General features: G+C 47.3%; 2 protein-coding genes across 2 annotated transcripts; both read right to left on the reverse strand.

The window, feature by feature from the left end:
- Positions 1-438: 438 nt before the first annotated feature.
- Positions 439-7,836, reverse strand: LOC311177392 (pepsin B-like; the record flags this gene model as incomplete). Its single annotated transcript, XM_084243366.1, has 9 exons — positions 439-1,028; positions 1,255-1,353; positions 2,266-2,413; positions 3,107-3,229; positions 4,358-4,557; positions 5,219-5,337; positions 5,826-5,943; positions 7,105-7,261; positions 7,781-7,836. The coding sequence occupies 9 exons, from the start codon at positions 7,834-7,836 to the stop codon at positions 876-878; spliced, it is 1,173 nt and encodes a 390-aa protein (XP_084099492.1). The 3' UTR covers positions 439-875.
- Positions 7,837-14,636: 6,800 nt separating this feature from the next.
- On the reverse strand, positions 14,637-25,979 carry OVGP1 (oviductal glycoprotein 1; the record flags this gene model as incomplete). Its single annotated transcript, XM_084242455.1, has 9 exons — positions 25,678-25,979; positions 24,694-24,750; positions 22,881-23,046; positions 22,270-22,394; positions 20,971-21,079; positions 20,688-20,873; positions 18,995-19,111; positions 15,237-15,372; positions 14,637-14,719 (listed from the first exon to the last, which is right to left on the reverse strand). The coding sequence occupies exons 1-9, from the start codon at positions 25,896-25,898 to the stop codon at positions 14,637-14,639; spliced, it is 1,200 nt and encodes a 399-aa protein (XP_084098581.1). The 5' UTR covers positions 25,899-25,979.
- Positions 25,980-27,055: the final 1,076 nt, after the last annotated feature.

Raw genomic sequence — 27,055 nt, forward strand, 5'->3', positions numbered from 1 at the left:
TGATTGTTAATAAAATTCAGCTTAACTGCTCTTACTTCAAACAGGGGACATGCTTAAAAGCAAAATGCTCTATTTGGTTGAAAATTCCTAAGAAATCAAAGCCATGCCTCATTTCTATCTGCGTGCGCTGATGGCTTGCATACAGCAGCCTCATTGCTTGCAACACAATTGAAATATTTATTACATTCAGCCTGGACCTGATTTTAACATGAATGTATGATCACTTTTTTCATGCCTCAGCTCCTTCCACTATGATATAAGATTAGGATTTAAACTCAAATGTTTCAGGCCCTATACGGGGAATAGGTAAAGCAGCTAGAGTACCCCAGGAAGTAATGGGAACTATGAAAATGGCAGATAATATCAAATTCATTAAAACTGTGCTGCTACCCTCAAAACACAAGTTTTCTGAACAGAGCCACCTTGAGAACATCTGTTTGAAATGCTCCTAAGCTTCCCCACCTCTTTAACATTCTTACATTAGTGATTGCTGTGATTTGCATTCTTTTCTAAGAATGAGAAGAAAAAACTGGAAGGAGAGAGTGCTGGGCTGGGTGACAACCTCCAGAGAGCCCCTCCTGTGCCGTGTGTTTAATATCTGTGTGAACTTCCACACTCAGCAGCTTCCTCTCCTGCTTTCTCTCCCATGGATCAATCCACAGATCTCCTAAATAAAACTGTTGCTAAGTTTCAATTTTAAATAAACAACTAAAAGTAGAACACAGGAAAAAAAAAAGAAAGAAACAAAGAGGGAAAGAGATTCATGATTTATTAGTTGCAGGAAATAAGGGGTTGAGCCTGTCAAAAATGTTGCCTTCCACCCACAGGAACACTGGGGTCGTCCCAGAATCCTGCAGATGGGGGGCCACATTAGTCTAGGCAGAGGGGGCAAACCCCACCCTGTTGTTGGCCATGTCGTACACAGAGTAGTACTCCCTGAGGAAGACATCTCCCAGAATCCACAGGGGCTGTCCATTGGGCGAGGGCAAGTAAGTGGCCTCAATCCCAAGCCTGCAGTAGCCATTGTTCTGAAGAGACAAAGGACATGAGGATATAACCAGCAGATGGTCGAGACCTTTCCCATAGGAACCCCCAACTCCACTACCCTGCACTCCATGATACACGCCTCTGACTCTCATTCACCCTCAATCCCGCCCCTGGGGATTCCCACAGCTGTCATGTGTGCGTGGGGACACTGAGTGTCTGCTTGGCCCCTCCAAGCCATAGGCAGGGAGCTGAGGAGTGGACACTTACATTGAGGACGTAGGCAGAGGGAGGCAGAGGGAACTGGGACCCGCTGATGACGAAGGTGATGGTGGGCATGCTCTCTATGGAGTTGCAGTTAACCACGTACTGGGAGAGAAGAGGCAAAATGAGGTGATCAGAGGCATGGGAACCCAGAAAAAGGACCAAAGTTCCCTCTTTTTCCTGTAACAAATTTCCCTCTTGTCCTTCCAGCAGAGGCTATTTTGGAGCATGGAAGGCAAGGTCTGATTCCTGGTCATAGGACCCCTTGTTTTCTTTAATTCTCTCCTTAAACACATCTCCGCTCTTAGACTTCAGTTTTATTAATATAGTGATAGATTTAAGCTCATTCTAGAACACAATTTCTAACCTCAGACATTACAGAAAAAATAGCGTGAGACTACTCTTGTAGAATCGCACCTTATACACTCTCACACCCACATCTGTGTGTCCTCTGCACTTACTCATCTGTCCCTCTTCCTTTCTGTCTCTCACAAATACACAGAGGGAGAGTCAGGGGGAGGGAGCGGTAGAGAGAGAAAAAGAGAGAGAGAGAGAGAGAGAGGAACCAAAATTTACTCTGGGCCTACACGCTTGCATGCAGGGAGACACAAGCTGCAGATATGTGTACAAAGTGGGGCAGAGGTGGGGACAAGAGACGAATGGAATGAAACCCAAAGGTATATTCCTAGAAGGAAACCCAAGTGGAATGGAGAAATGCATTGTCCTTGTCAGTGCAGATGACAGTGACCAGACCACAGTGACATGTGGTCTGAGGGCCTATCACCCATATCAACACATGCCGACCACCATTCAGCCCCTCACGGTCCGGATGGAGCCGATATTGCTCCCACTGCCCCCTTCATTGCACTGAGGGCTCAGGCCTGAAATGCCATGTTGTGTCCCCACCAGGGACTCAAGTCCCCACCCAGACCCTCCTCTTCTCTCGCCAATTCATTGCATTCAGGCTCCTATGTGGGGGCTGCCTGGCTATTCAGGGCTTGGCTTCTGGTTACTCACATCACCATTCTCGGCCTGCTGGGCTCCAGTTGACTGCAGGAAGGAGTTCAAGTACTGCTGGGGAACAGCCAGCAGGAAAGTGCCGGTGTCCACAATTGCCTGGCAACCCCCGTTGCACCAGCCGGTGGCCTGGTAACCGATGGCAAACCTGCAGAGGGGTAGCAACACCAAGAGAGTCAAACGCCTCTGCCACACATGGAACACATCACCACCTGCTTCCCAGACCAAAGGGATTTTGTCTTCATGCGATTGTGATGGAGAATTCTTGTGGGCCATTAAGTGTGGAAGTGACTGATTCATGATTAAGAGCTTTGGGATCAGATCTGCTGGTGGTGAGATCTTGAAATATGTAAACTGTGTGACTGTGGATAAATTACCCCACCTCTGAGTCTTGATTTATCTGTGGATGAAATATGCTGCTGACCTCCATATAGTGTGGTTGTAGAAATTGTACACAAGTGATTGTGAAAGTGTAGTGTCTGGCACATGGAAAACACCAATGGCAGCTACACTTTAACAGATAACAGAAGAGGTGGAGATTGTGCAGATTGGAATAATGCAGCTTCCGAGAACAAAAACACGGATTCATGTTTTCTGGGAACCACCAACCTGCTGGCAGAGCAAAGCTTAGTCACCAGTTCGGAAGGCTCAGTCCAGAGCCGGGCTCCAGAGCCCACTGAGCTCCATGACAACCTCAGCCTCAGAGTTTGGTGATTTTTTTTAAGAAATCTGTGAGGTGTGGATGAAAGGAATCAGCCATGACAGAAATAGGAAATACATTCATACTGGACGAACACCCTGGATGTGTCCATGACCCACAGGAAGTGAGCTCTCTACTTACTCCTCGATGCCAATCTGCCAGTAGAGTTCCTGGGTGACAGGAGTCCAGACAATCTGACCAGAATAAAGTTGGGTGTCCACACCTCCCAGGATGAGCTCTCCGCCATACTGATAGGTTGGATTACTGGGGAGAAATGTCAAGAATATGAGTTCCCACAGCACAAATGTTCAGGCAGCTCCTCTCTCCCCTCTCCTTCCCCTTTCCCTCCCTCAGACACAGATACCACAGAATGAGGAGGTGCCAACCCCAGTGCACTTTGAGACTCTGCCTGGCTCCAGGCACAAGGGAGAGGACACTTCTCAGAGAAACACTTAGAGCATCAAAGAAATGAAAACACAGACTATGCCCAAAAGGGAGAAGTTAGAATTGGAAAACAGAAACCTGAAGAAAAGGAAAAAAACTAAAAACATCCCAGAACAACCCTCTCTGGGACAAAGAAAGGATAAGAGGAAATGCTTCTGAGAACACGTGGAAGGGGACTCTATGGAGATTTCCAGTCTGATGGAGGCACTTCTCTCCGTAAGGTTGGTAATTAGACCATGTTAAAGGGTTTTGGGGCTCTGGTGTTCCCCACCCTGAGTCTATGAGTCATAGACTAAAGACATTTGGACTTCAAGTACCCTGAGGACCATGTGTTTAAGAAATAAGGGTGGAGGAGTAAAGTTTGCCAAGAAATTTCAATACCAGGTGGGGTAAAAAAATACTGGATTTGTGATCCAGATTTTGCATTTGAGTCTTGACTTCACAACTACTACTTGGTGACTTTGAGTGACGTCAACTATTTGAGTCTGTTTCCTCAAATGAAGTTAATAGGAATTTTGAGATGTCATTTGAAATCATAGTCTCAGCAACACTTTATAAAGCAAGGGATGTTTATAATCAAAATTATCATTTCATTATTGTTCTCCTTACTAGGAATTTCTTATATGGCTCTGCCTCTGCAGCTATGCAGATCTAGTTACAGTCAACTCCAGATTTACTAAGCAAATGTTGAGGGAAAATTGCCCATTTTTAAAAAAAGGGTCATCCTATGGCTTCTAGCCTTAAAGATTCTTCCAGTGCATTTGAAATAAAATTCTTCCCAAAAATGTAATTACAAATATTCAGAAAGGTATATAGCAAGTTATACTCATTATGTGTATAGCAAGTTATACTCATTATGTCAGCAAACTTTATAGCCTGGTCCTGTCTGATGGCGAGTGTCCCAAGTCCCCACAGGGCCTCACTGCTTCCCAGATCAAGGGCTCTCACCGGGAGAAGTAGAAGCTGAAGATGGGCTGAGTGAGCTGGCCCTGCTGCAGCATCTCCTCCATGACTGTTGGGGAGTTCCCTGATGCCAGCTTCGGGTAGGCCATTCCCAGGATCCCATCAAAGTTTGAGTAGAGGAAGGGGTTGCTGGGCTCACTCTCACTCAGGCCAAACTCCTGGTTACGGATGACGATGTTCTGGACCTGGGGCAAGCAGACAGAAGAGCTTGTCAACTCAGGTGGACAAATCCTGCCTAAACTTACGTGCCCAGGGTCTGCAATCTAGAACATTTTCTGGAGAGAGGAAGTTGAGCATAATTATGGGGGTGGGTCTGGAAAGTGAAAGGTGGAAGCATCACTCAACCTTGTGTATCTGCAGAAAGAGTATGAGTTTGAGGGCAGCAGGAGCAATTGTTTTCTGTCCACACCTGTGAACGGTAAAAGGACAGTGACTGCTTTATACTGAATAATCCATGTGCAAGAATGGTAGAGAAACTGCAGGTGTTTGATTCAAGAAATAAGAAAATAGTGAAATACATGTCTTCAAATATCCAAAGTGAAATAGTATAGAAGAAGAAGCAGATTTATTTTATGTGGTTCTAGAGAGCTGAGTCAAAAGCAGAGAGCAAAATCACAAGACACAACTGTAGCACAACAAAAGAACTTTCTGCAGACAGGAATGTGGGGCAAACAATTTCTGTCTTGGGAAGAAGGTTGAGTTAAATGGCCTTTAGCATCCTTTCCAACCCTGGGCATCTGGGAAAATTGTACCTAACTAGTAATCGCAGATTTCTCTGACAGCTCAAGGCTTTAGAAAATAGGAGCCAAACCACAGACCCTCAGAGGCTAAGAGAATACCACTCACTGAAACGGTGTCGTATCCCAGGACCACATTCAGGCTGCCACTCCCATAGGACAGTGTGTAGGTTTGTCCGTTGTAGCTGAAGGTGGAAGACTGGCTGGGGTTGAACCTGTTGTGTTTGACTGCAGAGAGACAGAATTGAATATTCGTGTGGTTCACTGCTTTCCAAAATACTTGGAGGTAACATCCTCAATGGCCTGGGGTCATCAGACCAAGGCTGGTGTGGTTATCTCAGCCTCAGGTCCTCTGTACTGTGGACAAACTGTTAGCTCCAGAAAAGTCTGTCCTCTTGCATAACAGACAATGCCAAACTCCTTCCAACATGCCATTTTCTGAAGGATGGACCACCTCAAATGTGCCAGGAATTCAGGCCCTTGTGAGAGAGCCAAAGGAAAGGAATAAGATAGAAAGAGGCGGATGTCCCAGGCTCTTTCTGCTGTCTCTCTCCAGAACTGTCAGTCCTTACAGAATGTAAATGGAGAGCAAGATTTCCAAATGTTCTTAGTTTTAGGAGGCTGTGACAGTGAATATACACAGGAGCTCTGGACTTGGTCCTTGTTCTGCCTGCCATCTGTTTCCAACCATGGTGGGGGGTGATGGTGGTACTTACCACAGGCCTGGCTTTGGCAGTAGGTGGAGGGCACCCACAGGTTGGAGGAACCTGTGTCAAAGAGCACCAGGAAATTCTGTGGTGGTGTCCCAATGCTGATCTCCCCAAAGTAGAAATTCTGCAAAGAAAGATGTGTCCCCTCATTAAGCAGTTAAACCTTGTCCTAAGATAGGAAAGAAGATGATACCCTGGAAGTCACATATTGGCCAGTTTACATTGTTGAGGGAGTAGGAGGCTTCTCCCACAAGTTCTTCTTCCCATCTGGAGCCAACTCCACTCAATATTCCACTCTTTGTCTCTAATTGCCAGCCTTTGACCACCTAAGACTTAGTCTGGCAAGACAATACCCTCTTCTATATATGTTTTCTCCTTTGCAATAAGGTGACACCTCCAAGGATCGCCATCCTATCCCATCACACCCGCAGCTGGAGAAGCAAATACTTTTTCCTCTTTCTTCAGTGTCCATCCACCTTTCCCATGTAGTACACACACTCACAGGTATTTTTTCCCCTTCTCTTCCAGTGCTAGATACTTCCACTACCCTTCTTCTCGCTCCTGGTCACATCCTAGCAAAGGGTGCGAGGAAGTCTAGGATGAGCAGTAGCATGAAAAGCAAGAAGATGTGGTTTCGGTTCTAAGTGAATTTGGAACAGTCATGTCACTTTCCTGCCTCTAGTTTCTCCATCTACAAGATGTGGGAATTGAACACATCTTAGGAGAACCCTCAAGAGGCTTCTAGCCTGACATGCTATATAACATACCTCTCAGGACAATCCAGAGGACACCAGTATGTCCAGATGCCCTGAGCAGACAATGTAGCCTCAGGAACATTCCAATAGTTGGCTCTGGGCACCAGTGTGACTTTACACAAGGGAAGAGGGCTATGTCATGTTTGGAGGTACTGGAGATTTTCCTTGCAGTTGTGATTGTGTTTTCCTTGTTTCCCCTGTAGCTCATGGACAGCTCATCCTTTGGATCTCTCAGTTGACATGACTATTCTCACTATGAGTCTCTTAGGTATATCAGTGGGACTTCAGAGAGATGGGCCAGTAATGACAGGAAAGGAGAGGGGAGAGGGAACTACTACTTTGCTAAATAATACCAGCGCACAACTTATTCAGATGCTTTCTTTCCTTCTGACCCCTTGGACAGGAAACCATAGGAAGGTGAGACTTGGGTTTAGTAACTAGTCCAAAGCAGAGCCAACGAGAGCTCTAAGTGGGTGTATAAGAATAGCCAGGGGTCCAGGGTGAGGGGCACGGCCTCCCTCTTCACTCACATCCAGGTAGTTGGTGATGGGCTCGTAAGCAACAGCTTCATTAGTGAAATGGTACTTGGCAGCCGGGTCACCCTTTGGGTATCTCTTCAGGAATGTCTCCAGCACACCCTGCTCCTCCATGGTCTGGCGGATCGATTTGCCTTTCCGCAGAATGACTCTGCAGAGAAGAGGGTACATGAAAGGAATAAGCTACATCTTATCTTGCCCCCTTCATGAAATCCCTTCAACCATGTGACCTGGCGTCTTCAAGCGTCTAAAGTACTCTCCCCAAGAAGGGACTCTTGCAGGAAATCCTCCAGGATTTTAGCAAGGTCTGACCGCTGCTGTCACACCAGCATTCCCAGCATGGAGACATACCGCATGTATCAGGTTATATTCTGTTTAATTGATTTATGTATTGTTTCCAGAGAACAAATGTCCCCCTGTAAACTTGAGGCAGGAATTGTGCATGTTTCCTTCTTAGCCAACAAAACTCCCAACCACACTTTTACATGCACACACACACACACACACACACCATTCATTTCAGGTCCTGGCCCCCAGATTGTGCTGAGCTCATGGCACCAAAAGACAATCTCACTGTCTCTTCAGGAGTCCTGCGGGCCTTTGTATTTCCCTAGTTTGTCCTGACCCCTTGGGACAGGAAATCACAAGGAAACTCACTCCCAACATGTACCTTTGCAAACCCTCTGAGAGGTGCAGGCAAACCAAGACAACCACCAGGATCTTCATGGTGCTGGTTTTCAAGTGCCCAACCAACACACAGGACGCGGCTGCAGACCCACGGGCTGGGACGCCAGAGCCAGGCTGGGCCTCTCTTTTATATTCTGGCCTCTCTGCACTTTTCCTGCCTAGGCACGACTCTCCTATCTTTGTACCAGCCCGAGCCCTCACACATCCATAGATTCTGTTTATTGTTCCCTCGGGCAAGCAGTGGGAACTTTGATATCCATTTTGTAGTCAATTTTAAAAGCTACTAATGGCTTTGCTGATGGAATCTAAAGATTAGGATTTGCTACCAAAAGCACGTCCCATGCCTGGGGACAAAGGATCCTGGTGCTGGTGTCTGCTGGGAAATGGGCACTAGCAACTTCTGCCAGATCAATGGAACAATTTGCTCTTTGGCTCCAAAGGGCAGGGTAGGCGATTTCTTGAGCTACAGAGTCTTCTCTCCACTTCTTTTCCTTGCTCTTGGGGTCAGTCTCATCTCTAGTCTTAATTGTATGATTCCCATAGTCAATGACACCCTTTGCTCTTTACGGTCATATTTTTAGTTCACAAATTAGGTAACATTTATTGAATGCCTACTCTCCGCTCATGTCTGCACACAGCTCTGGGAGTGGAAGAACACTAATTTGCATGATAACATCTGCAGCTCTGCGGGAATGGAGACACATCAAGTCCTGAGGCAGTGTGATCTTGTAACAGGGTGGTCCCCAGGGAAAGCAGAGCTTCCAGTTTCCCTGCCCCACCCAGGGACAGGTGGAGCTGAGGAGGGAGGAGGAAAAGCTGAGTAGGGAGGAGACTGGGCAAGGAAGGAAGAAAGATGCAGAGAAAGGAGACTGGACAAGGCACGTGGGACAGAGACACATGTGAAGAAGCTGAGCTGGCTTCTGTGCCTTGGACTTATATCAGGGACTTGGGGAACATGGCAGGAGACACTTGAAACAGACGTAGGTGGGAGACCGCAGGGAGGTTAATAATGGCAGCCTTTATCGTGATTTGGTTTTGCTCTTTTCCTTTCAGACTTGCCTGCCCACTTCTGCCCCTGTCCTGTGGGTCCCTGCCAGCAGGTGCCTTAGACTTGGGGATAGCTTTTGGACTTCAGTGGTCCTGCTTTGGGCCAACCCTGTCTGGCTGGGCATTCACCCATGAGGGGGTGGGTAACTTGGGGTGTTTAATTGGAAGCAATTTCAACTATACTCTTTCTCTTCTCTTTATTGCACACTAACTGTATTAAAGTTCCTTTCCACTAAAGGTCTTATGCACTAGAGTATGTTTTATCTTGATGCAACAGATGGCAGAACCTATTTAGAGGAGGAAGGTTTGGGAGTTCTGGGGTGCCCCTCACCCTGATTGGTAACAATCTCTCTAGGTATTCCAATGTCTGTTGTATGAAAGAGTGATAATGACCATATTTTTTTTCATCGAGTAATGCTGGTTTACAACATTGTGGTTTTTTTTTTTATTTTTAAAGATAATTTATGCATACAAGGGCTGGGTATAGGCCAGAGATGCAGGGGGTGAGAGAATCCACCAGAGACAGAGTGGGGAACAGAACAGGCAGACTGACTGAAATACACTGCTGAGGGGAGCAGCAGGCGAGTCAGGAGAGGTCTGCTGTTAAATGTGGGTAGCTCCCTGGCCGGCTGGGGATCAAACTCGTGCTGCAGAGGCTGTGGATTGCTTCATAGTCCAGTGCTTAACCCCTTGCACCACCAGGGAGGCCCTCCACATTGTGTTTTAGAAGTCCAGGGTCTCTCCTCTCAGGTGTTGTTACCACACCCTGATGATGACAGTGTTTTGAAAGCAAGCAGGGAGTGGGAGTAAAATGGAAAAACTTCACTGAGGAGTAAACATCTTTGCAGGATGCTAGATGTAGAATCAAGGAGTCTGGAAAGCCACTGGGAGCAGAAGAAACACTTGAGCAATGGCACAAAAGAGTGAAGTTGTGTGATGAGTCCAGAGAACATGGTGACCAACGTGGCTGAAACAGCAGATCTCAACGCAATTCCTCATCTTCCAAGGCCACCCAAAGACCCTGCATTGGCTGTGCACAATTGCCATCAATCTACTGGCAGTTCTGAAGATTTCCTTCAAGAAACCATTTGAAATGGAAAGGACAGTAATGCTTTAAGAGGAACACTCTGGAGTCTATAATACTATGCTGAGTCAGTCTTTACTAGGTACCTTCAGTATTTTAGCTATTCAACCAAATTATATACATGGCTCATGGCTAATTACAACACACCAGAGCATCATGGGTAGAACCACTGAACTGTAGTCCTAGGTTTCTCTATAGGCAAGATTGTAAGGTAGACTCTATGCACCACGCTAAGCAGTACTGACTTTACACCATAAGCAATAAGGAGCCATTAAAGTTTTTTTTAATTCAGCCAAATGATATACTTAATACCATCTCTATACCATTTATACATTTTTTTTTTTAGATTGTAGTTTTTATAAGGTTTACTGCAAGAGGTCAGTTACCAAAATGACTTCTCTAAGTTATGTTGTAGGTGGCATAGAAAAGCTACTGGAACTTTGTCATGAACCTACCCTAGAGCCTTTAATCTATGCACAAAACCAAAGAAATTCCATTCCATATGTTTGAGTTAATGTTCCTTTATAGATATATTTTGAAAGAGAAACTTAAGAGTTACAGAGGACACATTTATAACAACAAATCCCACTTATTGAACACCAACTTTATGCCAGTTAGAGCTTTACAAGGCTAAATTAACTTCCTCAAGATCACATAGTTAATAAAAGGCCAAGTTGGAGTTTTAAGTCAAGCTAGACTTAACCTCCGTCCACCCACAGACCCTTCTCTATGCACCATACACTCACACTCTTTCTGCTTCAAGGCACATGAGAATATCAACGTTAGTGATAGCGATGACAGGGAGATTTCTATTTTATTTGATTTTTTGATAGAAAGGTATTTCAATGGCTTTTCACATCATCCAAGTTTCCTGCCTGTCTACATTAAAAAGTGTAACCCTGTATGCTGCTGCCACCTCGTGGCAAAATTCCAAACCTACACAAACATAAAGGAACATTTTCTGTGACTCCAAAATTCAAATTAGGAAGTGACAGAAGTTCCTAACACCTTCTCCATGGCTCTCTCTCTTGGTCAGAGACAACATGTGGCCAGTTCACTAGTCTTTTTACTCATTTAGGACCGGACCCCTCACCTTCCTCCTCCACCAACACCCGCAAGGGCTCCTCTCTGTCCTGCTGTAGGGTAAGGACCAGCCAGCCCTTCCCAATCCACTTAGGAACTGAGCTGGGTCAGGCTGAGGTGCAGATTTTGAAATATTCATCTACTTCTGATTTTCCCAGGTTCTGATTGTGAATTCCCTGGGATGGTGTTTGAGAACAAATGCAAAACCATCTCTTATATCCTAAAAGACTGAAAGAAATTCAGCTATCCCCATCAAAAGTTCCCATTCCAACTCCCCCAATCTCCTGCCCCATTAAACCTCAAATCTAGCAAATACCCCCTGGGGATAAGTTTTCTGACGTGTGACAATATCTGTCTTTAGTTGGGGTTTTAATCCATATGTGTTTATAGTAATTACCGATAAATTTGTGTTTCAATCTAACTAGTGGCGCCTACTTTTTGCCCGTTCTATGTCCTGTTTTCTCTCCTTTTTGAATTATTTTATATTGACCATTTTTTATTTCCTATTCTTTTTGTGAAACTTAACCTGTCTATTTCATCATTTTCGTCTTCCAAAAGTTTGATAAGTATATTATTCTATTGATAATCTTAGAATTTAAACAATGTGTCATAAACTTTTTCATGATTTGTAGATGTTATCTAATGTTTATTCAAACTAGAGGTCAAACACCTGTTAGTAACAGAAGCAAACACTCCAGGATAAGACTCAGTGCTGGAAAAGAAAAGAGAACTTGCAACCTGTGACCCCACAGCAAATATAATCCCTGCCAGAGCTGCAGGTAGTGCTCAAAATAGCCTGGAGTAGAAGCGGACGTGAGACACTAAGCAGCAAAAAGACTGAGGAGCTGGCCTAGAGGAAGGGGTCACTGAGGATCACCCCTCAACTCTGGCACCCACAGCACAACAGGAAGTTGAAATTCCTGCCGTTTCTAGGAGGGGGCCCTGTGATGCCCTATGCCCTGGTCTTTATACCTACTGTTCTGGTGCCCGTGCTCTGGTCACTTCAACAGGTGCAAAGACAACAGCCTGGAATTTGTCCCTATTAATACCATAAACATTAATAACGAGGAGGCAGAAGAACATAAGTATGAAAGCAAAATAACAAAAAAAAAAAACCCAAAACCCTGAGAAGAGTCTCCATCCTGTAGACTGAAGATGAGTTTAAGGTTAACAGTTCTGGGCCTTTCTGGTGGCGCAAGGGGTTAAGTGCAGCACTGTGAAGCTATCTGCACCCTCTGCAGTGCAAGTTGGATCCCCGGCCCACCAGGGAGCAACCCCCATGGAGCAGCAGACCTGTCCTGTCTCACCTGCTGCTCCCCTCAGCAATGTATTTCAGTCAGTCTGCCTGTTCTGTTCCCCACTCTGTCTCTGGTGAGTCCTCTCACCACTTGCACCTCTGGCCTGTACCCCAGTTCTTATATGCATAAATAAGTAAATCTTTTTTAAAAAAGGTTAACAGTTCTAACAACACTTAAGGAACTCAAAAGAAAAATGGGAGATAGAAAATAATAGCAAAAGAATAAAGATAAAATGTAAGGGGCCCTCAGAAGTAACAGAGCTAAGAAACACTAGAACTGAATTAAAAAATACAATCAGGGCCTCAATAGCAGACAAACAGAAGCAACGGAGAGAATTAATGGGCTCAAAAATACAATGTCAGAGAACATCCAATTAGAACAAGGAGAAAAAAGAATTTTAAAAAATGAACACAGTATAAGAATCCTTTGGGACAGATTTGTTGTCACGTGGTTCAGTCACTTATGGGAGGAGCCTGGTTCTGTGGGCATTTTAGTTTAAGACCCTTGTCCTAAAAACTTGGAGTGTGTACTTCCAAAAGAAAAGGTATCATTAATGTTAGTATTGTTTTTTTAATTAATACACTCTGAGTATTATATTTTCCTAGAACAGGAAGACTTAAAATTGGCCTCATGTCTGTGCTCACTTATGAGGTTGGTTATGATCAAGGCACTGTTCTGCAGGTAAACTGCGGGGAGCAGGATATGAAAATTGGTGTCTCTGGAGACCTAGGAGACGTGTGCAGGGGACATGACAATACACTGTTTCTCCTTCCCCCCAACCACTTCTGATAGAAAGAATGCTGAGGGGCTATGGGACAGACCACTGAGATTTTACCAAGCAGGGAGTATAATCTGAAGACTCAATATCTCCTTTTCCTAGCCCCACCCCCCTTGAGGATTGTGAAAAACTTCTCTAGAAGACATTCTGGCTCTGACCCACAGAGACATGAGCAGTGGTTCATGGCAGAGAGCGAAACACATACTCCCTTCTGGAAATCATCAGCGTGAGCTAGCCCCAAACTTCCAGAAAGTACAATAGGGGAATGTGGACCTGAAAGGAACAATTGGGCTTCACCCATTATTTAGAGAAAAGAACTTGAGAGCACTCAGATAAATTCTTGCATTTCCAGTTTATTCAGAAGGAAAGAGATTAGCTCAGGGTGACTTTGGGGCCTATTTTGCCTCATGAACGGTTTCTAAATGGCTGGACACAGGCAGTTTCTGTCATAGGACTCAGAAGAACAGACAGGCTCTCCCCCCCACCGTCTCTGCCACCACAGACTTGAGCTTCCTGACCCGCAGCAAACCTGTCTGAGTTCCTTCCACCAGAGAGGACTGTGGAAAGGCCTCTCTGCCCCCTTGAGGAAAGATGACAGATATGGTTTCCATCAATGGGGACACAAAGGGGTTGTCAAAAGCAAGGGGGTGTGTCCTGGTGGCTACATGACAGGACCACAGGAGAGCAGCCCATTTTTCAGCTTCCATTTGAAGACCAGAGTATCTCATGGGGGTCAGCATCCACCTCACAAGTCAAAACGTCCTCCTCTGAGAGTCTTCGTCTGCAACATCAGAGCGGACTATCTTTTTTCTGGAGGGGAAAGTCATCTTTTTAGGAGCAACAGCCTTTCTTCTAGAGGGTGGTACTCACAGCAATGGGTGTAGTGTCATCCAGGGAAACAGAGTATTGGTCCACAGAGGTCATGGTCACTCCAGGGGTTTCAGTATTCTCGTCCGGAGCTGTAGTTTGCTCTCTAGAGGACATATCACTTGTGAGGGTCACAGTTTCACGTCCGGAGGTTGTTGTCATGCTTTTAGACTTCATATGGGTCTTACTGGTCGTAACCTTTCCTCCCGGGAGCAAGCTTGCCAAGTCAGTTGTCATGGTTGGCTTTCCAGAGTCAGTTCCTGAAGAATTCATCATGGGTGAGGACCAATAGGTCAGTGAAGAAACTGAGGTGGACTCTAGAGAAAATCAGTCAGAAAGGATAAGATTTCCGCCAATTCCTTCCCAGGCTATTCATTACCGGCAGGCTAAACAGACTCCAAGGCTGAAGTACTACCTGCTCCCTAAAATCCAGAATTGGAGTTTTTCATAATGCGCCTGCTTGAGGATGTAGAGAAAGTCCTACCGCATAAAAGCCCTGTCTCCTGCCTCATCATGTTAATGTGATCCCAGGTGCCCAGACCTCAGTGGATTTGCTGTATTTCCAGTCAATGACCCAAGGAAGAGCCATACTGTGCTCCAGGCTTCAGACCTCACTTTGAGCTCTCTGAGCGCACTGTCTGCAAGACCTTGCTCAGAAGGCCTGATTTCTTACTTTTTGAATCTACCAGGAGACACCTTCTATGTCCCCTGCTGTAGGAGTGCAGAACATCATGGTGGGCGGGGAGGGCGCGGAGAAGGGCTGCCCTATAAAGAAGTTAAAAAGAAGTGGGCCACAGTCCTGTCTCCACCCCTAAGTAACTTTCACCTCTCTGAACCCCCATCTCCCTATCCATAAAATGAGAATTGTAAACCATCTCCAAGTTTATCATCTCCTAACTTCCAGGGCAGTCTCTACTATCGAAATAGTGAAAGAAACTTATTTCCTTTTCTGGACTTTCACCCATGAAAGCAGGAGTGGGAAACAGAGAAATAGACAAGCAAATATTGAGTGTTAACTCTGAGCCAACAGTTTTCATTCATGTTTCATTTGGTTCTTATAATAATATCATGAATATGAGGATTATTCCCATTTTAGAGATAAGGGGGTCAAAGGGAGCATGCATCAAACCAGCATTAGAAAGCAGACTGACTTGAGAGCAAAGCTTGTTCTCTTCCCTCCATGTCATCTTGCTTCACCAAAGTCTTTAGCACTAAGAATATGAACCCACCCAGCCCCGGTCATGCAACTTCTGATTACAGCTTGCAGGTCAGAGCTACTTACCGGCCTGCACCAGGAGATGGTGCAGCCTGGACACGAGGGGGTAAGAGCCGTTGCCACAAAAAGTGCCCTTGACATCATCCATGTCCAATGTCCACACCATGGCGCCCCCCAAATGCTTTTCCTTTATGAATGATGCCTGTAAAAGTGGCAGCCAGTATCCTGCTGTTAGGTTATCTGTCAGGTAACCTGCTGTCCTGACTCTCTTGCAGATAGTTGTAGTGGGGGTTCAGGGACCCAAAAACATAAGGACCTTCATGAGACACTATAGTTGGGTGATTAGAAGCTTAGCCTGTATTTGAATCTGGTCTCTACTGCTTATTAACTACAGGGTCTTGAAAAAGTTCCATAAACCATCTATGTCCCAACTGCCTTATTTGTAAGAAAGGGATAATGACATTTCCAACATCTTTAGGATAAAAGAATTCCTACAGGTAGGTGCCACAGCGTGGACTCGTGCTGAGTAGAATAAGCCAGTCACAAAAGCACAAATACTGTGTGATCTGCTCAGATGAGGTTCTTAGACACGGCAGATTCATAGAGATTCAAAGCGAATGGTGATTGCCAGGGGCTGGCTTGGGGCCAGGGTGCGCAGGGGTTGTGGGTGGGGAGTTTCCATCTGGAAGATGAAAAACTCCTGCAGAGGGACAGTGGTGGTAGGGTTGCGGGGGGGGGGGGTGGCGGGGGGCGGGGGGGTTTGACAGTGGTGATAGGCAGGACTTGGTGACAGAAACTCAACAACATGAATGCACTTATGCTACTGACCTGAAGCTTAAAAATAGCTAAGGGGTAATTTTATGTTATGTATATTTTGCCACAATTTGAAAAGTGAAAAACTTTAAAAAAAAAAGAATTCCTACCTGCAAGATATTTGCATCCATACCTTGTGCCTTGTGAATGCTCATAAATGTTAAACATGGTCACTCTGGATTCCCTCAGGCTGCTACCAACCATTATCAATATACTAAACTACAGATATTGCTTTAATATTTAAAAATTCCTTCCACAAACCTTATCTCAGGGCCGCCATAGGCAAGATATAGACCACATAACAGTGTATTCTTTTCACAAGTAAGAAAATAAAGAATTCTGTGGATGATTTTTAAACCTCAGTTATAACTAAATGGCAGAGTTTAGACCCAAATCCAGGTCCTATTCTTTCCTTGTCATTGCTACCTACCAAGCATGATGAAAAAGACAGACTCTATTGTATCCAATGGCTACATGACTTGGCCAAGACACTTAACTCCTTCCTGGGACTTACTGTCCCCTAATGTAAAATGAGAGAAAGGAAGAAACCAAATGTGTTCTGAACCAGAAGAATCTGAATTGCATCCTACATCCAAGCTTCCAAGTCAGCCTGCCAGTTTTACATGTGCTCACGTACCTATGTGCACCCCAGTTCTGTGGATCAGAGAACAGGCGGGTGGCACACAACAAAACAAACAGCCAGAATAGATCCTTGAGTTGACATGCCACCGTAACCCAAAAGGTGATGTGCTGAGGGGCCAGGTATTCACCTGCATGTGAAGTAGGGACCTGCAATGCTAGAGAAGAACCCCAAAATTATGAGATTTGAGCTTATGTAGAGAAGTTTGTGTATCTGGCCATCCATCCCTCCAGAGAGACTGAGAGCTTCACTCTAGAATTAAGTCCTCTGTGAGAAGGGGACATTTTAAATCCTTGAATGTGAGCAAATGGCTCTGGGAAAGAGTGTGAGGCTATCACTGTCGTCATCATCATTACTGTAACTTGTCTGTTCCCTTGCTCAGAATGCCCGGATGATGCAGGAACACTGAGAAATCCAGGCATAATTACTTCCCAGAAATGATCTCTCTTTCACCTCCTAGAGTCTACCATGAAATCCCTACATCATGCTCACACTAGACTCACATCTCCCTCGAGTTCTGCAGACCACCCTCCACTGCTGGACCCAGGCATCCCCCAGCTCACAGGGGGCGGTCCCCACTCCCCTGTCCTATGGGTCATATGTTAGTCTTATCCAGCTGGATCATTCCATGGAGTCACTGACTGTTTTTGTTTGTATCTTCCATTATCAAACCACAGAGTAAAATCCTGGAAGCTGAAAACCCTGCTCTCAACCATTCTCCCCATGGCCGACTCCCTCAGTGTAATGTGCAGAGGAGACACGGTGAGTCTCTGTGAATGCCTCTGTGTCTTGTGCTTTCTGACCTAACTTCCCCCAAAGAGCAGCCAACAGTAGGGGAGAGAGCAGGATCACATGATGACACCCTAAAAGCAGCTTCCAGACCTGCTGAATGTTTGGGGGTGGAGCCACATTTTACATTTATCAAGTCTCTTAGATGATTCCAAAGCAGAGGCAGGTTCAGAAACCACTGAATATGCTGTTTCTGCTTTAATTCATTATAATCGACTGACAGATTCTACTTTGTACAACACTGCTTTGGGGGGTGGGGACAGGGAGGTGCGAGGGTATGAAGGATAGAACTGACAACAGTTCACTCCTAAAGGCTTCAAACTCACAGGTCATAGCCCTGCTTAGAAACCTAGCTTTACCTTCCAATGCCCACAGGGTGAAGGCTAAACTCCTTCATCAGCATTCAATCCCTCCAGCAACTGGCGGTACTTTCTTGCCTTCTCTTAGACTTTACAAAACTTCTCTGCTACACCTAACAATTTCTTCAAAACTGCTTTGAACAAGCTTTCTGTACCACTGAGCCTTTTCCCATGTCGTTTTCTCCTGCTCCTGCCCACCTCTTTCAGGAAGTCCGCCCTGACTTCATGGCCCTGCCTCATGTGGATATTCATGTAGCGCTTAGCCTGAGTAGCTCACACAGTGTTTACCTATCTGATCCATAGTTATCTGACCTGAGCTATGTGATACCATCAAAAGATTATCACCAAAAACTTGTGTAAACTGAGAATCATTTCTTCCCTCAAAACTGAGATTCTTTGTCTTCAAAATAAGAAGTTGTCTGTATGCCCATAATTGAGGGAGATAGTATATGAGGTGGCCAGAAGATTAGTTCAGGGGATGTGCACCAGGGGATCTGGGGGATGGCCATGCAAGATTTTTCTGGGCGTGAAACAATAGGGTGTTGAGTAGTTTGAGAAAATATCTACCCCCTGCAAACTCTTAGGCCTAATGAAAATGTCTCCACTAGAGGGAGATGCAGAGCTTTCGCCACAACAGGTGTCTTGTGGGATAGAAAGTTTGGGAGGAAGGAAAGATCAGAGACGGCCAAGAGGCAGTCCTGAGTTGACTTATTCGCTCTAATGTCTTTATTTATTCCTTCTGGGTCGTTTTCTTATTCTTGACTTAAGACTCATTGAATCACGCTTGACCCTGATTAAGATGCTGGGAGTGACAAGAAACAGGACCCCCAAATGCTTATGACAGTGAAGTATTTGGCTCCCTAACTTATTGCTCTTGTTTGATCTGAGAAAATGTTCTCTTCTTACCAAAAATTGATAGGAGTCAATTACTTCTTGTATTTTAAAGATTTATAGCTCTAAAATAAAATGAGTAATAAAGAAAAAAAAACAAAATGAGAGGGTTGGGCTAGAAGTGATTATGAAACTCCGCTTGGTTCGAGCATGAAGCTTATCTGAACTAATCATCCTCACCTTTTTGTCCTCCACCCAGCGTATGCTTGAGCGCATGCATGCACATGCAAACACACACACAAACACACTATACAGACATACAGACAAGGGCCTCATGGACGCCAGAAGGGAATGATTCAATACATGTTGCAGAAGAAAGGACCGAGTCTCACCTTGTGACTGAAGCTGAAGGCGTCATCGTAGCCAACCCACTCCTTCCCCTTGAAGGCGTATGGAACATACTGATAACTAATCCGCCGTTTCGTTGCTCCATGGATGAAGGAGCAGACCTGCCAGGAGGGTCCCCAGATTAGTCCTGTGAAGTGCCAGGGAGACAAGCACCAGCAGACATGCTGCTCCTTGCTCAGGAGTAAGGAATCAAAGCATCCCTCACCAGGAGTGAGAAGCAGGTTGACTAAAGAGGATGTGGGGAAGCCACTCACTTAAGACCTCCTTTCTAGTCTTTCTAGGTAGTCTAGGAATAAATGCCTTCTATTACACTTCCTCCTTCTATTGACCATGACGGAAAAGAAGGAGAAACTGGAGCAAGTGGCATCCTTAAGAAATCAAACCAAGATTTGGTAATGATGCCAATACCAAACCATTAACCTTGACTAAACCTGCATCATTTCAAAGAGTTTTCACAAATAAACCTCCACTCTGTTCCTTAGAAATCAGCATATGCTGCCCATCTGGGATGTAATCAAACAAGCTTTGAACCTCTAATAAATATAAAGGTCTCAGAGGCAGGGAGAACGAGGTTGTATAATCGATCTGAGTGTCAACAGGGTGCCAAGCATTGTGCAGAAACCATAAGCTGCAAAGACATGGAAGCATTCAAGGTGAGCTGCAGGAGCCAACATCTACATGTCCTGTTGTCTTCAATGCTTCTGTCTGTCCAAGTCTCTGACCCATCACGACCCTTAAGAACATGGCAACTGTGCCATGGCTCATAACCATGCTTCACCGAGTCAGCAAGAAACCCTCTCCACCCATCCCGCACAGAGCAGAGGCTAAAGAGACATCAACTCCTCTGCCACTCCCTGGAGCAGATCTCCAGCCCCCATCCGGCACCCCTCCATGCCTGTGCCTTTGTACCTGCTGTCATCTACATGGGAGGTCCTTCCCATTTGTCATTCTGGCCCATGAGGATTCATCCCGTGTTTCAAGCTCTGCTCAGTGTCTATCTGTTCCATTAGACCTTTGAGAGCCCTATTGCTACGCTCTGCCTCTTTCAGTCTTCTCTTGAGTTCTACGTTCCCTTTGGTCCATGTCTCTTCCTCCACTTGGTAGCAAGCTTTGTGGAGATAGGGTTTAAGGGAGCAGAACTGGGTACAGGAGAAACGATCAGTAGTAGAGGATATCTTGGAATTGCTTCAACATAATCTAGTAGTAGGACTGGAGGGCATCAGGGAGCAAAGATGGAACAAGGTTGACCATAAGTAGTTAATGATTGAAGCTGGGTGCAGGGGATGTCGGGGATGGGGGTGGGGGTGAGGCTAGGGGACAGAAGGTTATACTGTTCTTTTGCTTTTGCAAATGTTACATATGTTGCAAATATTCATTTATTAGGCCATATAGTAAATCGGAATTGACTTGTATAACATTACAGTTCTTTAAAGAGGTACAATACCTGTCCCCCTCCAATCAGGCTCACCCCTCCCCCCAGTTCCTCATCCCTTACCAAAGCCTCAAATAACTTCACCTAAAGGGAAAGGAAATGACCCAGATAGTGGATTTCCCTTGCCCTGATAAACTGCCTCTTTGTCCTGACTCTAGCACTAGCCCTTGCCTTTGCCCCTGTCCTTGCGCTCACCCCACCTGGAGTGGGGAGCCCTGACTAGACAAAGGTCCTGTTCCTGTCACCTCATAATAAGCCAGGAAGCCAGCTTTCTTGGTGTACGTCCCTGAAGATCCTGGTCCCACAGCGTTGGCCTGCAGTCCATTCTCAGAGGCTTCAAAGAGGAGAAAGGTACGTCCATAGGCAGGTAACCCCATGATGAGCTTCTGTGGGGGTGCACCAAGATTTTGCCAATATTCCATGGCATAGGCCTGCAGGCAGAAAGAACACAAACTCTTCCTTGTCGCAATGAATTATTGACCTGGACTCAGGAGCTGATGTTTGGGCCACCAGGGAGCTTTCTCTTACCGAAGATTTGTGGTCTTCAGAAAGAGAGAACAGGGGGCTATTGTGTCCTGTGAACTTCTCCCAGCTTCCATGGAAGTCATAAGACAAGACATTGATGAAATCCAGGAATCTGTAGGGGGCAGGAGGAGGGCATGAGAAGACCAGGCAGTCGGATTTCAGGTCATAGTCTCACAGTGCTCACTAGCAGCTGTGCAGGGCTCACCACGCCCCCAGCCCTTTCTGCCTGTGGGGCCTGCCCAGACTGTGCCCTCTACTTAAGATGCTGCCACAGGTGGTTAGGGACCCACACCATCCCAGGGGGATCCAGAGTAACAGGTAAGACTCGGAGAAGAATCCAGTGCCCGCAGACCTGACATCAGTGCCGGCAGAGGGCTGCAGAAATTGTCCGAGCAAAGCAGCTCCGTCCTGCACCAGGAAATGGGCCTCTGTCTTTTGGCCATTCAAGGAACCACTGAAAGCTCTTCCAGAAAGCTCTCATAATGAGGAGGTGCAGCTGAGTCGGGCTGCAGGTGTGCAGGTTTCTATGGATTATCCGATTCAATTTTAATCCTGCCAAAGCCCCAAGAACTGTAACTACCTACATCTTAAAGCTGAAGAAATTGAAACTCAGGTTGGCTAAGATGCCTAAAGTTGTCCCGTTGGGGAAAGGTAGGACTCCCTCCTGACTGTAAGACCGACATTAGCGAGCCCTGTACCCCAGGGTTGCTCCCCTTTCCTCCAACATTGAAACCACTCTCCCCAGTGTGGTCCCACAGAGACCCCATCCTCTCTTCTGTCCCTCAGTTTTCTCCTCTGTAAAACCTTGGTCTCTGAGATTCGAGAAAATGCATCCAGCTCTGGCATGTCCAGAGTTATGAGCTACTCCTTATCTAGCTTTGTGGTTTTTTGCATGGAAACCTGTGCTCTGAAAACCGGGCCTGGGTGGGCGTTGCTAATTTTGTTTCTGCAGCTGGTAATTCATCTGCTGTGACACCAGGCACCTGTCACACAGTGTGTCTGCAGCTGAGCGCTGGCCCAGCCCAGGTCAGGCCCATGAAGTTCTCTCCCATGAGACCCAACAAAGGGCATGCAGAAGACTCTGCCCAAGATGATGGTGTTGTGAGTGCTGGTACAACATCACCTCACTCTGGTCTCCTAAAGAGAGCCCCGGGTGTAATGAAGTGATCCTCAGCCCCACCCTGCTCCTCAGCCTGCCCCCTCTCCCCCCACAAACTAGCATTGCCCCAGGGCACACGTGGAGAGTGCAGACTAGGCCTGGAAGCTCTGGGGGTCTCAGCCTGCTGTCCTGCCTCCACTCACATTCCGAGAAGGCGCACATCATAAGCTTTTTGGATGATGTGTGGGTTCCCAGAGACAGCAGCTGAGAGCAGGAGCCTTGGGCGCCCGGTGAGATACACCTCCTCCCGGAAGGCAAACAGGAGCTCCTGGGAAGAACGAGGCAAGTGCAGAAAACCAGACAAAACAGAATCACGGAAAGTATTAGCCAGGAGAACTTCAGGTACAGTGCCCTGTGGTCTGGAGAGATGCAGGAGAGTCAGACGTGGGCCCTGCCCACAGGTCGGGGGAAGAGATGTGAGCCAGTGTGGCCAGTGATTTGAAAGTGGGGTAGCAGTCAGGTTCAGGAGCACAGGGTTCAGACTGATGCCTGAGCAAGCCCCAGAAGCTGCAGAGAGGCAGCTCTCAGGCTGGGGGGCCTGGGGTGGGCCTGGATGCAGACAAACAAAAGGAAGCACCACAGAACCTGCTCAGCAGCATTTTCGCCCAGCACCTCTAGGTGCTGGAAGTAAAAGAACATTCTGTTCTGTTCTCTGGCCCCTGCCTCGCTGTTCGACACTCCTCCTATGCCACAAGCCCAGGTATGATAAAAGGAGAGTCATCTCTGGATTCTACACCTGCCACACTGGCCTTACTTCAATTAAGGAGAGAAAATTCCACCGGTCTTGCGCGGGGCTGCCTCTCTGTCCCGGGTACATGAAGAAGAGGTCCAGACCGTCAAAGCTGTGTGTCCTCAGGAAGGGTATCACTGAATCAATAAATGTTTTCCTGCTGGCTTTTGTGGCCAGCATAGTGGTGAACCTGCCGGGAGACCAGGCTGAGGTGAGGCACGCTCTCTCCAGAACTGGCCCCTTCTCCCAGGCCCAGGCTGGAAGAAAGGAAGGCAGGCCTTGGAAATGCTTCAAGCTTCTTAAACACCCCTCCAAGCACTAGAGCAAAATTCCCAGGAATGGGGGATTCAGGCAGCACAGAGGAGCTGAAAACTGAGTCCAGCCCCAGGCAGACTGCACAGGAACAGCAGGCCCATGGCCTGGGGGCAGAGATCCCAGGAGTGTGTTCTGCTGCAAAGCCTGAGCTGCCTGCTGGTCAGAAACTTTGCCTCTCTCTGCTGTTTCCTCACAGCTAAGTACCCAGTTCCACTGTTCTATCCTTGCACTGACTTTCTTTCTCTGCTGGTGGGGGTCGGGGGGAGGGACTCAATTCCAAGACCAGCATTTCCAGAAAGATAACTTGTGGTCTGACTAGGGATCCTTTCTCTTGGCTCTTTCCTTCATGGGCTTTTTTTTTTTCCTATTTTAGTTTGATTTTTCTTTTATAGTGCAGATGCTACTAGAAAAATTATGATTTATTGGGGTTGGACACTAAGTTCTTCTGGGCTAGTCCTGTGTTGTGATTAGAAAGTTAAGCAGCTAGAGTCAGGCGGGCCTGGCTGCCGTCATCTGGTGGCCGCCTCCTCGCGGGTGATCTCTGAGGGACACCAGCGTGTTCCTTAATGCCTCTCACTCCTACTTTCTGTTTTCTACAAATCTGAAATACAAACCACCACTGTGTGAGCTGCTTCCAAGTGTGTGCAAAGCATCTAACACACCTGGAATGTTAAACTGTGGCCACAGGGACAAGCAAAGCCTGTGCTTGGGCAGAGCCTATTCTCACCAAACACCCCAAGCCCTCCCTCTGCTGTCCTTGATGCCAAAGATGCATCTGCACATGCCCAGGCCACAGGCCTCCCTCTCCTGCAGCTCAATGGTCCAAGCGAGAAGGCAGGTGGCCTCTGACCTGCCTCAGCCATGAAAAGGGGGAACAGACAGGTGGTCTGTACCTCCATGTCGCCTTGTGCCAACAGGAGCAGGTGCTAAGTGTGGATCCTGATGTGCCAGGCACCAAGCTAAACACGTGCTCACAGCCCAAGGGGCCAGGCCACTGCAACACACCCCCACGTCACTCTCCATTCTACACCTAGGTCCGGTCCCACCCAGTGCAAGGTCCCAGGGAGAAAAGAATGTCCTGTGAGGTCCTGGTTAGAGGGGCCCTAAACAACCCTTGGAGGCTGGGGTCACTGGCTCTGTTTGTAAAGTAAGCAAATTCAGACCCTGTGAGGTTTGGGGTACCTCCTCTTGTCCTGCACAAGTCTCCTCTGCTCCCTGAGGGTAAAGCCGTACCTCTAATGAGGGGACAATTGTGAGCAGCCCATTTTCTCCCTCATTTCCTGACACCCCTTTCCCGTGGCATGCTGGATGGTCCCTATCTCTGCTCGTCAGTCTTGGAGGGAAGGTCCTGGGGCCCCTGCACCCAGGTCCAGGTCAGGACTCAGGGAGTGTCCACACATCTTTACTCTTGCATGGCTGTGCTGGTGGGCTCGCCTGGCCTGCCCATATTTCGAGCCACCTGCTCCTTCTCCCTTCGCCCCCACCCTGCCCCAGAGAGAGGGTGGTGCCAATCCAGTCTCACCTGGGTGTGCCGAAGTCCCACCCCCCGATGGACACCAGTGTCTTCAGCTTCCTGTTCCTGCAGTGCGGGAAGAGGGTGGGTGAGAGGGGTTCCCACCCAGGGGTGGCTGCGCTCACCACTCCTTTGTTCACTCATTTGGGGAGCAATGGAAAGTGGGGGAGATGAAAGTGGGAAGACGGGTAGAGGGAAGGAAAGGGAAGCGGCGTGGAGGGGGGGTGGGAGGGAAGGCCCATCAACCCTCACTCATCACAGCCCAGGAACTCCCAGGTTGTCCAAAATCCACCAAACTCTCCCACATCCCCGTGGTGTTCCAATGAAAAGGAGGACATTCCTAAAAGTTTCTCCTTATTCATGTTCCTATTCAGCATTTATTAAGCACTTGCTGTGTTCCATTGACTATTTAGGTGCTTGAGATGGAACAATGAGCAAGACACACTCGCTCCCTGCTTCCAGAGCGCTTTTTGCCCTGCCTGCATATAACCATTGACTCGGTGCCAGACTTCCCTCTGGACAGGAGCCCTGGGAAGAAACGCCTACGCAAGCACTTGGGGAGCTCCTGCTCTGTGCCAGGCACTGCCCTAGGCCCCATATACAGAGATATGGGAGACATTGTCCCTTCCCGTGGGAGCTCCCAGTGTGGGGTTTGCAAGTGCTAACTGTTAGTGGAAACACTAGCATTGCTAATTTGAGACACTGTAGCAGTGTTAGGTCATGCCATCCTCACCACTAGGCTGAAAAGGTAAGTCAGGGCTGCCAAGCAGGGCAGAGAGGACAATCCAGGCAGAAGCAACAGCAACCCAAAGACAAAGAGGAAGAAAGAACTCGGGGTATTTAACAGAAGGGAGCTCCAAGTCAGGGGTGCTCCCAAGAGGAGGCAAGGACTAGGGGGATCAAGGAGAGTTGACGAGGAAAGGGAAGAAAGGCTTAATTTCCTTCTGTCTATAAAATCTGCAGATGTGACCCCCACATCCAATACAAACACACCTCTCCTTGAGCTTGTTGAACTCTGGATAGAGAACATTCTGGTCCGAGGCAGCCATAGCAATGATCTGATTGTTGTTCATTGAGGCAAAGGTAAATATCAGGTGTGTGCAGAGAAAAGGGTCCAGGTCACGGGGCGAGACAGAGGCTGGGCTGGATCGACTATGTGCCCATTTGTTGTAATAACACACCAGTTTGTGGGCAGCTCCTGGTGGAGAGAGCATAGGAATCAGCAGAGACCAAGCACAGCGGGGAGCTCAGCTTCCACAGAGCAGTGTGAACACAGCCCAAGGGGCCAGGCCACTGCAACACACCCCCAACCCACTCTCCAATTCTACACTGAGGTCCGGTCCCACCCAGTGTTGAGGTCCCAGGGAGAAAAGAATGTCCTATGACGTCCTGGTCAGAGGAGCCCTAACGCTGCATCCTGGCACGCAGGTGATGAACAGCCTGGACCAAGCATCCTGTTGGCAGAGCCAGGCCGGGTGGTGAAACCCTTTTCAGCCAGAAATGCTTCTGGCTCTCGAGAGGCAGAGAAGTCCCTTACCATCGTGCTGTTCCAGGAAAAGGAGCAGCCCTGCAGAAAAGGAAGAGAGGAATCACATGCAGAGTCACAGGTATACCCCAAGTGACCTCTTGGAACACCCTCCAGTTTGCAAGCTCCCCCACCAATTTTGCAGACCCCAGCCAGATGTGGGTGCAAATCTGGAGACACCCACTATCCCACTATCCACTTGTTTCTAAGTTGAGCCAGTAGAGCCAGATCTACCTAAGCTCCTTCCACTCTAACATAAACACCACAAGTGCCCACATGCTGGTCCAGGGACAGCAACGACTTTGGTAAGTTCCAGCAAAAGCTCCAGGCCTAGCTTCTCAAACCTAGCTTCCAATTTCCAAGTACTTACACTCTGGCAGAAATTCTGACTTAATCACCCCAAGGTGGAAGCCAGGCAGGTATAAAAATGTTCTATGTGCAACCAGGTTTGAAAACCATGGTTGCTCCTCCCTGAGTCCCTCTGACCCTTCATTATGTCCTGTCCACCCCGGGCCCCAAGATGTTTCTCCAGCACTGGAGAGGTGACAAACTTAGGAAATCTGGAGCCTCCCGGGCTGAGGGACATTGTGGGGACTGTCCCGGCCATACTCACCAACCCACAGCAACAGCCTCCCCATCTCCACGGTCCGGGAGATGCAAGGCTAGAGGTGGAGCCCCTTTATAAGAGGTCACCTGGTCTCCCCTTGAGTCAGCACTGACGGGCCCAGCTGCACACACACAAAAACCGGAGACCGTGATAAATGGGCTGGTGCCCCAGAGTCACAGTAACCCCAGCACCTGCTCTCCTCCCTCTTTAACTGAGTGGCTATCACTCTCCGAGCCAAC

This window comes from Talpa europaea (genome assembly GCF_964194135.1).
Source record: "Talpa europaea genome assembly, chromosome: 9".
Classification (NCBI taxonomy): Eukaryota; Metazoa; Chordata; class Mammalia; order Eulipotyphla; family Talpidae; genus Talpa; species Talpa europaea.